The sequence below is a fragment of the Moschus berezovskii genome, chromosome 3 (assembly GCF_049115385.1).
Source record: "Moschus berezovskii isolate FMDL1 chromosome 3, NW_MosBer_1.0, whole genome shotgun sequence".
Classification (NCBI taxonomy): domain Eukaryota; kingdom Metazoa; phylum Chordata; class Mammalia; order Artiodactyla; family Moschidae; genus Moschus; species Moschus berezovskii.
In genome coordinates, this window is record NC_142462.1 from 78,052,746 (window position 1) to 78,065,012 (window position 12,267).

The 12,267-nt window shown below is 50.5% G+C and overlaps 2 protein-coding genes across 2 annotated transcripts; both read left to right on the forward strand.

The window, feature by feature from the left end:
* The first annotated feature begins 1,377 nt into the window (after positions 1–1,377).
* On the forward strand, positions 1,378–4,436 carry HOXA2 (homeobox A2). Its single transcript, XM_055420979.2, has 2 exons — positions 1,378–2,664; positions 3,301–4,436. The coding sequence occupies exons 1-2, from the start codon at positions 2,286–2,288 to the stop codon at positions 4,038–4,040; spliced, it is 1,119 nt and encodes a 372-aa protein (XP_055276954.1). The 5' UTR covers positions 1,378–2,285; the 3' UTR covers positions 4,041–4,436.
* Positions 4,437–8,755: 4,319 nt separating this feature from the next.
* Positions 8,756–11,526, forward strand: HOXA1 (homeobox A1). Its single transcript, XM_088834602.1, has 2 exons — positions 8,756–9,480; positions 9,946–11,526. The coding sequence occupies exons 1-2, from the start codon at positions 8,835–8,837 to the stop codon at positions 10,299–10,301; spliced, it is 1,002 nt and encodes a 333-aa protein (XP_088690728.1). The 5' UTR covers positions 8,756–8,834; the 3' UTR covers positions 10,302–11,526.
* Positions 11,527–12,267: the final 741 nt, after the last annotated feature.

The following is a 12,267-nucleotide window of genomic DNA, read 5'->3' on the forward strand; positions in this document are numbered from 1 at the left end:
TTTTCCTTGTTTACTTGCGTTTCCTGCTCTCCTCTTTGCTCGGCCACATTTGATCTTGGAAAGAGCTCGAAGCTGAAATGTGTTCTTAAGGGCCAGAAGCTGTCAAGGCTTTTGGTGAGCAAGATTGATCGCACCCAGACTTCCTTCAGAGCTTTGTTTGGAATAAAAGCAAGAAAACTGAAAAAACCTCACATTTTCCAAAATAGCATCTCTATCTGTAAGGCATTGCTCTGGGCTAGTCAATGACGGAGGCCACTTTCTATCTTATTTCCAACCCAAGCCCTCTTTGATGCCAGCCTCAGAGATGGAGTCCTGTCCTTGTGGTTTGGTCAGCCTTTCTTGTTTTCTACGTAGATTTTTCTCCCCCAACAATCTCTCTCTCCCTGGCCATCAGAATGATTTATTTTCCTGCCACTGATGCCTGCCGGCCAGGGGGAGTCTTGATCACTTGGTCCATTTCAAAGAAGCAAAAGCGAATCATCATCCTCGGTGTGGGGGAAAAGAGATACCTTCAGATTGCTCTCTCAGCCTCCTTCCCTTTTTCTGCCTTGGTGGATTTTTGCAGTTATTGTTTGGTATCTAAAGGTGTTATCTTTTGAACCCTCCAGCACAGTCCAAGATGCGCTCGGTCTCAAGTCTCCGAGTTGGAAAAAAAGACAGTGAACAGAGAAACAGAACCTTTATAATTCCTCCTTGGGTCGCCATCTCTCACCCGCGGTGCTGTTTCCCACAACAGACCCCAAGTGCAAACGTCCCTGGTGGCCAAGAAGCGGGACAGTTCAGGAGACGATTCTGGCTGCCAAGGAGCACTCACTGCATCTGAATCAACAAGCCCCATCAGAGCGACAAGGATGAGGAGAAGAAGGGAAGGAGAAGAAAAAAAAAAAAAAAAAAGAACAAGCAAGCTCCTTCTCCCTCCGTGCTGCTAACTTCCAACAGACTTCCTCGAAATCAGAAATACTTACCGCACCCGAGCCCTACGGGTATGAAACCCAGAATGCCAGGAGCCGCACGCGCCTGCTCGGGGCGGCATTTCTTTGGCTGGCCGCCGCCCTGGCTACAGGGATTTGGGCACATGGATCTGGGGTTGTTGTCTCGCTTGGCACATGCCTCTATCTTTCTCGAGCCACTCCTGAAAAGTTGATGGCGCAGGAGGGTCGGGAAGCCTGGAGAGCCGCCTCCCGTTTTCCGCTTCCCGCTGGAGCCAGATGCGAAGCTGTCGTGGAAAAGCCGGCTAACAATGGGCCGGGGTCCGGGGTCCGCGATCCGGGGGGCGCGGGCTCCGAGCTGGCTTTGGGAGGCGGGGGTGAGGGCCTGAGGGAAGTTGGGGGAGGAGGTGGACAGAGGGGAGAGGGAGGAGGAAGACGGAAGAAGAGGGGAAAAAGAGGGAAAGAGGGAAAGACGGGAAGGAAAACAGAGGCAGATCAGTTCTGAGATCCAGGAACTGGTTTTAGGAAAAGCGGAGGAGGAAAAGGGAAATAAAGGGGGGAGCCCCTAACCCTTCTCTCTTTTTCTGTCCCCGACCCCCCTAACTCTGCCTCATCTCCCCTCTCCCTGTGCTTCTTCCTTCTGCCTTAGCAGAACTTATGTGGCTGGGATGCGTGGCCCTCGGGTGTCAAAACTTTGAAGATTAATGGATTACTTTGTTAATGACTGCAGGCGTCAGACTGAGGTGCTTAAATGATTTGTGAGGTGCGAGGCGTCTTCCCGACAGTCCCAAACAATGCGCGGAGTGTGCGGGGGAGGCAGAGGGCGGCCGCCCGCGGGACCGGCAGCAGGGCTCAGCACTCGCACGCACTCACACACTCACACACACTCCCAGGCGCACACACCACCTCCGTGTGGATCAGGAGGCAGGCAGGCACCGTCGCCCTCACGCACTGCCACGCATCCCCAACCCACACCCACATATATGTATTTTTGCCCTGAAAAAGTGTAAATAAAGCCTCGCTGGCCCCCAATGAGGCGTTCCTTCCCGACTTTTTTGGATCAATCAAACAGACAGTGGCTTCTTTTGATTAAAGCCCAAATTGTCATTGGGCAGAAGCAATCATGTGACAGCCAATTCGGTCCAATTTCAACCTTGTCTCCATGAATTCAATAGTTTAATAGTAGCGCGGTCCCCATACGGCTGTAATCAGTGAATTAGAAAAAAAAACCCCAGCAGCGATCTTCTATGATAGATTTTTTTTTCCCTCCGCGCTCGCCTTTTTCCTGGGCCTTGCCCCCCCAAACCCCTCCAGAAGAGGGAACTTTTTCTCCGAGGGGGCTCCAAGGAGAAGGCCATGAATTACGAATTTGAGCGAGAGATTGGTTTTATCAATAGCCAGCCGTCGCTCGCTGAGTGCCTGACATCTTTTCCCCCTGTCGCTGATACATTTCAAAGTTCATCAATCAAGACCTCGACGCTTTCACACTCGACACTGATTCCTCCTCCTTTTGAGCAGACCATTCCCAGCCTGAACCCGGGCAGTCACCCTCGCCACGGCGCTGGCGGCCGCCCCAAGCCGAGCCCCGCGGGCAGCCGCGGCAGCCCAGTGCCCGCCGGCGCCCTGCAGCCGCCCGAGTACCCCTGGATGAAGGAGAAGAAGGCGGCCAAGAAAACCGTGCTGCCGCCCGCCTCGGCCGCCGCCGCCACCGGCCCTGCCTGCCTCAGCCACAAAGGTCAGTCCAAAGACTTGGCCCCAGGTCCTGGGACCCTCTTCCCCTTCTGGGCTGCCCCGAGAGCGGTTATGGGGGAGGGGAGCGTGGGTTGGGAGAGAAGGGGGAGAGGGAGAGATGCTTGGCTGCTTTCCTTTCCCCTGTGGGCTCAGGAGTGGGTTTGATGTGGAGACAAGGGATCCACAATGAGACATATATATATTTTTAAGAAGGGGGTGGGGGAACTTTCCCTAACTTGTGTAATGTGGGATGATTTATTTGAGTTGGAACTGACCTCCTCTTGTCTAGTTGTCCTAGAGTTTGGCTTTTTGACAGTAATGAAGAGTGATAGATCGCTCTTGCTCAGCTAAGCAGCTGATGCATTAATTATAAATTGTGGTGTGGCTAATATAAAGTTTGCTCCCGGATGGAGAGGTTGGGGGGAGCTACAGGCAGGAATCTAATGGAGGTGGAAGAGATGGGGGTCTCCCCAGGCTAGGCTCCCAGGAAGGGCAGCACAATAGCTTTACTGCATCCAGGGGCGGCCATTTTGTTGCAGTTGATCTTTTCTGCTATATTTATTCTCCAGTGGAATAACCCCGCTCGGACCCCTCCACCTCCAACTGTGCGTGTGTCTCTTGTTGGTTTCCCTTTCCTCAGAATCCCTGGAAATCGCCGATGGCAGCGGCGGGGGCTCTCGGCGCCTGAGAACTGCTTACACCAACACGCAGCTTTTAGAGCTGGAAAAAGAATTTCATTTTAACAAGTACCTTTGCAGACCCCGAAGGGTGGAAATTGCAGCGCTGCTGGACTTGACTGAGAGACAAGTGAAAGTGTGGTTTCAGAACCGGAGGATGAAGCACAAGAGGCAGACTCAGTGCAAGGAGAACCAAAACAGCGAAGGAAAATTTAAAAGCCTCGAAGACTCTGAGAAAGTGGACGAGGACGAGGAAGAGAAGTCGCTCTTTGAGCAAGCCCTCAGCGTCTCCGGGGCCCTTCTGGAGAGGGAAGGTTACACTTTTCAGCAAAATGCCCTCTCTCAGCAGCAGGCTTCCAATGGACACAATGGCGACTCCCAAAGTTTCCCAGTTTCGCCTTTAACCAGCAATGAGAAAAATCTGAAACATTTTCAGCACCAGTCACCCACTGTTCCTAACTGCTTGTCAACAATGGGCCAGAACTGTGGCTCTGGCCTAAACAATGACAGTCCCGAGGCCCTCGAGGTCCCCTCTTTGCAGGACTTTAACGTTTTTTCCACAGATTCCTGCCTGCAGCTTTCAGATGCAGTCTCGCCCAGTTTGCCGGGTTCCCTCGACAGTCCAGTAGATATTTCAGCTGACAGCTTTGACTTTTTTACAGACACACTCACCACAATCGACTTGCAGCATCTGAATTACTAAAAACATTAAAGCAAAACAAAGCATCACAAAAAAAAAAAAAAAACAACCCTTTGACCAGGTGGTTTTGCCTTCCTTTATTCTAATTTTTATTTTATTCTTGACTTACCCTCTCCCTCTTTTAAATGTTGGAAGATTTTTCTGTTTAGTGATTCCCTTGACCCAGTTTCAGAGTCATCTTTTCTCCAGACTGTTTTGGAGTTTTAGTTGTTTTAAATCTAATCCAACAACCCTCTATGTGATTTCCTGAAAGCAATATATGAGGCCTGCAAGAAAGTGATCATATAATTGTATCTTCACTTTCTTTTTATTTTTGTATTACGCTAGGGTACATTGTCATGCGTATTTTTGGTAGAATAAATTCTCCTTTGCTATAAGTAGCTTTCTTATTTTTTTCCTCCCCCTCTTTCTCAAGGCTCATAACAGTTTCTTTTTCCTCTTTTAGTCTAACTTGGTAAATAAAATTCTGGTCACGATCCACTTTCTTTTCCAATTTTAATATATTTATTGAATGGGCATGTTCAAAGTCTTCAATAGACAAAAACAGCAACAAAAAGGAAAGAGGAAAAAAAAAGAAAAGGGTTAGGGCTTCTGAGAAGTGTGTTTAGTTTTTTTTTTTTTTTTTTTAAGGGAATGGATTAGGTTTTCAACGTAGAGGTTCAAGCCATACATTTAAATTGGTAATAGAAACAGGATTGGGCAGCCTCAGAGTTGGGCCAAGCCCAAGCTTTTGAAAGTGGAGAAATAAAGTGCCTACAGAAACCTCCAACTCCAGGAAGGAGGAACATGGAGTTTTTTAACAAGCTACCAGTCTCCAGGTCAATAACTAAGTTACCAACAATTCATTTATTTATACATGTTTGTTTCAAATATGTACATTCCAACCCCTTCCCCCACAAATCCCCAAACATTTTCAGTGTGGTTGATTAGTCTCCCAGCTGTTGATGGGTCCAGGCAAACAGGTCTAAAACAGAAAAACAAAAATGAAACAATGGTTACTAGCTGGAAAATGCACTTCAGAAAGGGTTCTTTCCAATCCTCTGGTTCAGTCATTCTAGGATTCTTTTTTTTCCCCCCAGGGTCAGAAAAATCAATATTTCATTCTTAAATCTGTTTACATGGCAAATAATGGATCATTAAAGCTTTGAAGTCAGGATAGCAAGATGAGATTTAAAGTGGAGTGTTTCTACACCCCAGGTTATAGATTAACCCAGTTTCTAGAGAAAGAGAAAAAGCACTTTAAATGAAATATCAATAAAATGTGATCGAGGGATGTTGCTGGGTTGTTCTGTTTTTTTTTTTTTCTCCCTTCTTATGTCTCCCCATGTTTATTTTTCCCTTACTGAGCTCTGTTTTGATGGCTACTTACCGTGAGAAAACGGAGTGTAAGCAACATGTGTGGGGGGTGAGTTGATTTACGAACCCGGCTCTTAATAGCAAAGGATTGGAAGTTATGAGGAAATCGCGATCTTTCTTCCCGGGTTTACTGCCTACCTCCCCCACCTTTTGCCCCCTAAATCCTGGCAGTGGCGGAGGCGAGTGAGGACCCGGGCAGGTCTCCCTCCGCGCGGAGCGGAGCGGAGCAGGCGGCCGGGCCGCGGCCAGGGCTAAGCCGCTGCTGTTTGCGATTCATCCTCCACTCATAAATCAAACGCTTTCTATGAATGAGAATGTCATCAAAGAGATCAATTGCAGGAACACATGCACAAATAAAAATCCTCTTACGTATTTGCCGGGGATCCCCGTCCGAAAGCATTAAGTTAGAAGGCGTTTAGTCATAATTCATTTTTATTGCTCTTTTAAAACAACAGCAGCTTGGCTGAGCTGCGGATGCCATGAACAGCTCCGGGCCTCGGAAGCGTTTTGTCTCTTCCTCGCTCCTTCCCCTTCTAGTAGAGCCATGAAAGAGGCGCTTTGAGCCCAACAAGCGGCTTGCAAGTGACCGGGCTCGCCTTTCATCCAGTCTTCACGGGTGGTTTAAGAGATTTTGGCTCGAGTCGTGGGGCGCTGGCCTACTTGCCCCACGTACCTCGGGTCTCCTACCCGGCGGAATGAGCCCTGGGATTTTGTGGGGGTGGGGAAGGAACCGCGCTACGGAAGCCCCCGGGCTCGAGGCCAGAGGAGGCTGCCTTTGTGAGCCGCAAGGGGAGAGCGGCGCTCTGGGCGACCAGCCTGGGCGGAGTCGGCTCGGCCGCGGGAGTCTGCCTGCCGGGAGCGGAGCGCGGAGGCGGGTCGCTCGCCCGCCGCTGTGCAGCGGGCTTATGTGCGAGCGAAAGCTTATGTGTGATCCCAAGAAAAACATTCCACCCACGAAGGCCGGGAAAAGAAGCCCTGAGGGAGGAAGAGAGGTGGAGGTAGAGGAGCTAAGAGGCCCAGAACTAGCAGAGGAAGGAGAGAGGCTGCAGACTGGGGTGACTTTGTGGTGCGAGCCCTGTGGTGGAGGGGGTCGTGCAGACCCGGGCCGAGGAAGCCAACAAAGGGACAGGAGTGAGGCAAGGGCCAGAACCTACCGACGAGCTTCGGCTGGAAGAGCAGGTCGTCCGCAAAGTCAGCCTGGACCCCTAATGTCCTGTCTCCTTCCCCCACCCCCAAGAGCCCCTTCTCTCCCCCCTGGCTGGACGCCTGGCACTCCCAAGGAAGCCACCTCCAGGAGGGCCTCCTTGCCTTTTCCCTTCTCCAGGATGAGGTTCTCCAGGTGCTGAAATGGGGCGGGGGGGGGGCAGGAGTGACCTTTCCGGGCCTCCCTCTTAAGTATGATTGGGGATAGGTCACAGGTCACAGGAAAATACCTTTCAAAAGGAAATGTTTAGGAAAAAATGCGCCTTTGCTTCTGACGGAATCCACAGTCAAATGTCTGTCCGTTTTCCCTCTTGGGGAGACAGATTAGGAGGGAACTTGCATAGGTGGAGAACAGAACACAGAAACCTGAAAGGCTAACACCTCTGAAATGTGCCTGCTTCAAGCAAAACTTCCTTCTTTTGACCGGGGAGGGAAAGCTGGAGGGGAGTGGGAACCCACCCCAAAGCCACACACAATCAGATAAATTTGATCCGTTGGATCCCCATGTGGTGAACATGGTCAGAGTAAAATCTGTACAGCATTGGCTGCGAAATTCTTGTATGATGTCTGGACTTCTTTTACCTAAGAATGCATCAATTCTTGGCCTCTGTTTGGCCTTTTCTCTCTACAAGCCAAAGGTGGACACGAGGCCTAATAGTAAAGAGCAATTAACGACCCCGTGGGCATCGGGGTAAGAGGAAGGTGATGGAGAACAGGAATGCTGTCATGGGATGACGCTCAGATTTGCACGTGTCTCTCTAGGGGTAGACTTGCAGGTTTACACAGGAACTACACAGCCAGTTACAAAAGGGAGGAGGTGTTGCTGGGGAAGAAGAGAATGTCCCGTCCACCATCAGCCATCTGTCCCCCGCCCCTCCCACCTGCCAGCTCCCACCCCCACTTAAGCTGTGCAGTAGAATGGCGGGGGGGGGGGTGTAGATAAAAGAGGCTCTACCACTTCTAATGTCCCCCTCCAGAAAACAAGAAACCTTGCGGGGGTGGGTGGGGGTGGGGAGGAGGAGTTCATCGTACTTCGCCAGAGCTGTGGTCTCTCCTTTTGAGGCCCGGGTGGGAGCCTGCAGGCTCCTGGTTCCTAGGGAGCCGGCAGATGGCCTGCAGCGCAGGGCCCGGCCCCCACGCTGGCCACGTCCGCTATCGTCATCTCTCTCCCTCCTCCTCCTACCCCTCAAAATACAGCCGCAGAGTTGCTCCGGATCCCTTAGGGCTCCCGGAGCAAAGCTGAGTGGGGAGGAGAAAGGGGCGGAGAGCGAGGAGAGAGGGAGGGCGAAGAGCCGGGCCACCCCCAGCCTCGACCAGCAAGCCTAGTTCCCAAGGCTCACCCCCTCTCCCGGGCGTCAAGTTACAGAAGCTCCCGGTCGCCACTCTAATAGCCAGAGGGTGGGGAGGATGGAGAGGGGGCGGTGGGGGGCCGGGAGGAAAAGAGGCTTCAGGACCCTCCTAGAGGAAGGGAAATTTCCTTTCTTGCCCTCGTTCCCTCCACGCCCACTCCGGCTCCTCCGAACCAGCCCTCTGCGTACTTCCTTCTCCATCCCGACTTTAGAGACCTGGTGGCCTAACCACGTCCTACGCCACCGTTCTCGGCCCTCCTCAAGGCACCATGGAAGGGACGGAATGGAAAGAGCCCGAAGAGCGACCCTTTCAGTTCTTGGCTTTCCGGGCTCGGCCAGTGTGCTAGTGGCGGCCCAGCGAGCTCCTCCTCCCCACTGATTCCCAGCCCGAGAGATCGCGGAGCCCTCCGTGCTTCTCACCTTTTGCCAATTCATCCTTCTGGGCGCGGTGGGGAGGGGGGCGGTGACGGGGGATGCCTTCCAGCCCCCACCTCCCGGAGGGGGGGAGGACGATCGGAGTCGGCGCGCGCAGAAAGCGGCTCCCCTTCGCCTTAGCTCTCCGCTTCTGCCCCTGCGGCCGCCGCAGCTGCTGCTGCTGCCGCCCAGGCTGCCTGGGGGGGCGACTGCGCGTCACCTAGACTGAGGAGCGCCGGGGATTTAAATGCCACTGAAACGGTGATCCATCACCGCAGGAGCCAACAAACTTTCTCAGGAGGCTCCGCCATTGGCTGATAGAATCACGTGTCCATCCCGTAGCGCCCTCCGCCCTCCCGCCCCCCCTCTTGCGCACTGTACATTCATATCATTTTTCTTCTCGGGCCCCATGGAGGAAGTGAGAAAGTTGGCACGGTCACCCAGGACTTCGCAGGACCCGGTCACTCAGTGACAGATGGACAATGCAAGAATGAGCTCCTTCCTGGAATACCCCATCCTCAGCAGTGGCGACTCGGGGACCTGCTCAGCGCGAGCCTACCCCTCCGACCACGGAATTACAACTTTCCAGTCGTGCGCGGTCAGTGCCAACAGCTGTGGCAGCGACGACCGCTTCCTAGTGGGCAGGGGGGTGCAGATCAGCCCGCCCCACCACCACCACCACCATCACCACCCCCAGCCGACCACCTATCAGACTTCTGGGAACCTGGGAGTTTCCTACTCCCACTCGAGTTGTGGTCCAAGCTACGGCGCGCAGAACTTCGGCGCGCCTTACAGCCCCTACGCGTTAAATCAGGAAGCAGAAGTAAGTGGTGGGTACCCCTCGTGCGCTCCCGCTGTTTACTCTGGAAACCTCTCATCTCCCATGGTCCAGCATCACCACCACCAACAGGGTTATGCCGGGGGCGCGGTGGGCTCGCCTCAGTACATTCACCACTCATATGGACAAGAGCACCAGAGCCTGGCCCTGGCCACGTATAATAACTCCTTGTCCCCTCTCCACGCCAGCCACCAAGAAGCCTGTCGCTCCCCTGCATCAGAGACCTCTTCTCCAGCACAGACCTTTGACTGGATGAAAGTCAAAAGAAACCCTCCCAAAACAGGTCAGTCTTGTCATTCCATCAATGCTCCTTTATGATTCTGGAAGGAGCTGGTAGGCTTAGTTTCCAAGGAAAATTAATCTTTTTTTTTTTCCTTAAGAAAAGTTCTTGCTTCCCACTTTTGTTATAGGGTGTGGAGAGATTGCCCAGGTGCTTTGGGGGCAAAGGAGCATCTGGGACTCTTGTGTTTCCAAAGGGGCTGAATTTTAGAGGTGTAGGAAGTGTGTGTGTGTGTGTGTGTGTGTGTGTAGGGCATTCTGTTAATATCTCCAGGCTCCATTAATCACGGTCTGATCATGCTAATGGTTGACTTCAGATCAACACTTTACACCTCATCACTCACCCTCCCAAGCCCAGATTAGGTTGAAAAAGTCTTGATTCCCCACTTTACCTGAAGGTTGCTCTGAAGCGTGTAGGGAATCTGATATGATTATAAACATTTTTACCTTTTCCTCTCATTGCCCCCAGGGAAAATTGGAGAGTATGGCTACGTGGGTCAGCCCAATGCAGTGCGCACCAACTTCACCACCAAGCAGCTCACAGAGCTGGAGAAGGAGTTTCACTTTAACAAGTACCTGACACGCGCCCGCAGGGTGGAAATTGCCGCATCCCTGCAGCTCAATGAGACCCAGGTGAAGATCTGGTTCCAGAACCGCCGAATGAAGCAGAAGAAACGAGAGAAGGAGGGTCTCTTGCCCATCTCTCCAGCCACTCCGACGGGAAGCGAGGAGAAGGCTGAGGAATCCTCAGAGAAGTCCAGCTCCTCGCCTTGCGTTCCTTCCCCAGGTTCTTCTACCTCAGACACTCTACCTACCTCCCACTGAGGCTGCCCCAGCCCCACTCAGCAGCCAGGGCTACTCCTCAGGCTGGGACTTCTTACCCGAAGCACATTCTTAGCTTATCTTCCTTTCCATTTACAATCTCTCTCTTCCTTTCTGATCCTATCTGGGGAACTCCTGGTTGGGGATAATGTGTTTCCAGAGAATTCTGGATGAGAGACTTGATGAGGGGGGAAAGGGGTGTTAGCTCCCTAATGCAGCTTGAATGCCAGCATCAATTTTCTGATGGCCCCTAACACCCCTACTTTTAGGAGATTTCGACTGAACCTATTGCTCCTTTCGGATGCCCTTTGGAAAATAGTCTCCTTTGCCAGCAGAAATATATCAGAGGGAGGTCTCTCATCTTTTATCAATCTGTATATTTACAGTTCTCTCCTACTTTGCCCTGAAAGTAGGCTGGAGAGAGAGAAGAGAGTCCAAGAGCTCATGGAGAAGAGATTCTCTATGAGCGTGTTTACACAATTAATTCATCCCTTAATTTAATTTAATTCCATGTGCGTGAATTTGCTGGTTGTAAATACTTTGTCCTGAAAGATTTATCTTTATACAGATTTTCTAGAAATGTTTAGATTAATGTTTAGATTAAAACAGGGTGGGCAAACTCTCAAAGCTGGTACAACTTTGTATGTGATTATAGGTTAAAGAATAAAAGTTCTCACTTAAAATCAATCAGATGCCTCAGAGGGTAGCCTCAGTTTGTTCTTTCAGTGAGTTAAGAAGGCCTGCAGAATACAAGGGCCAGAAACCTTGCTTCCTGGGCTAAATCTCTCCCCATCCCCACCCCTTTCTTGTTTCTCTGGCCACACTCTATTTAAAATTTGTGCTGGATTATCTGGGACCTAAAAGTATTATTCAGACCAGCTTCTTTCTTCCACAGTTATCTTAGCTGGATATGATGTATTTTCAGCTCAATTGTTAATGTGATGGATGGCACAATGAATGTATATTTTGTGTGATTCGTGAATAGTCTTTTGCATGTCGCACAATGTTTTGGTGTCCCTGAAGTACCACACTGAGTTCTATAAGTTATCCTTTTGTGATATTTCCCATTTCCTGTACAATCATGAATAGCTCCGGGATCCCGGGGTGGTGTGATCCAGAGCAGAGTTTACGGGTCTTAAGATGTCTGTAATAAATATATTCAAGTTTCAGATATGCTTCAGCATGGCTACAATTTGCTGGTTTCTCCAATGTTGGCTCATTTCATGTGGGGAAGGAGAGAAGCGTTGTGTGTATTTTCAAAGAGGTGGGCCTTTTCTTGAGGAAAAAAAAGTAAAAGCTTTTTTTATCATCATGTAGCTGAATCTTCCCCTATGAGTGTAATTGCACCTAACACTATGGAATAGGTTGATTTTCTTTAAAAGAGCAGCAGTTGCTATATTATAATCAAAGTTCATCATGGAAAAAAAATGAATGGTGAAGAAATTTATGAAGCAGATCTATTTTTGAAACAAACATGGATACTTCCTGGGTCAAGTGCTAACCTTTTCACCCCCAACTCAATGTTGACATATATATAAACAGAATCTCCTTCAAAAGCTGAAACTCTTCAGTCAGTCTTTCCTCACATCAGTGAACCAAGAGATTCACATTTAATTGGCTCCAGTATAAAGCTGTTTGAGGATGAGGTCCCCACCCCACCCCTCTTCCTTCTTTTTGGGTTGTCAGTGTGCCAAAATATTCCACTGTTTAAACTCAGTGTGGTCTGTACTGAGTAAACCCTGCATCCCTCCTCCAATTCCTCCTGTCAATATCCACTCCTTCGTGTCACTTTTTAAACCACTGCTCCCAATTCCTTCTGGGTTACACATCTCATTCCCATCAGATTCAGCTTTGATTTCACAGCCCTCATGGCTTTAAAGGGTCTACTGCTCTAATTTCATGCCATATAACCCAGAAAAAAAATTTTTTTTCTCTAGGTTCAACAGGTTCTTCCAGGTGAACTTGTGGA

Bases quoted from the DNA above. Each gene is read 5' to 3' on its own strand.
- HOXA2 (XM_055420979.2), top strand. From the start codon at position 2,286: ATGAATTACGAATTTGAGCGAGAGATTGGTTTTATCAATAGCCAGCCG. The intron at 2,665-3,300 runs GTCAGTCCAAAG...CCCTTTCCTCAG, and splicing joins TGCCTGCCTCAGCCACAAAG to AATCCCTGGAAATCGCCGAT.
- HOXA1 (XM_088834602.1), top strand. From the start codon at position 8,835: ATGGACAATGCAAGAATGAGCTCCTTCCTGGAATACCCCATCCTCAGC. The intron at 9,481-9,945 runs GTCAGTCTTGTC...CATTGCCCCCAG, and splicing joins AAGAAACCCTCCCAAAACAG to GGAAAATTGGAGAGTATGGC.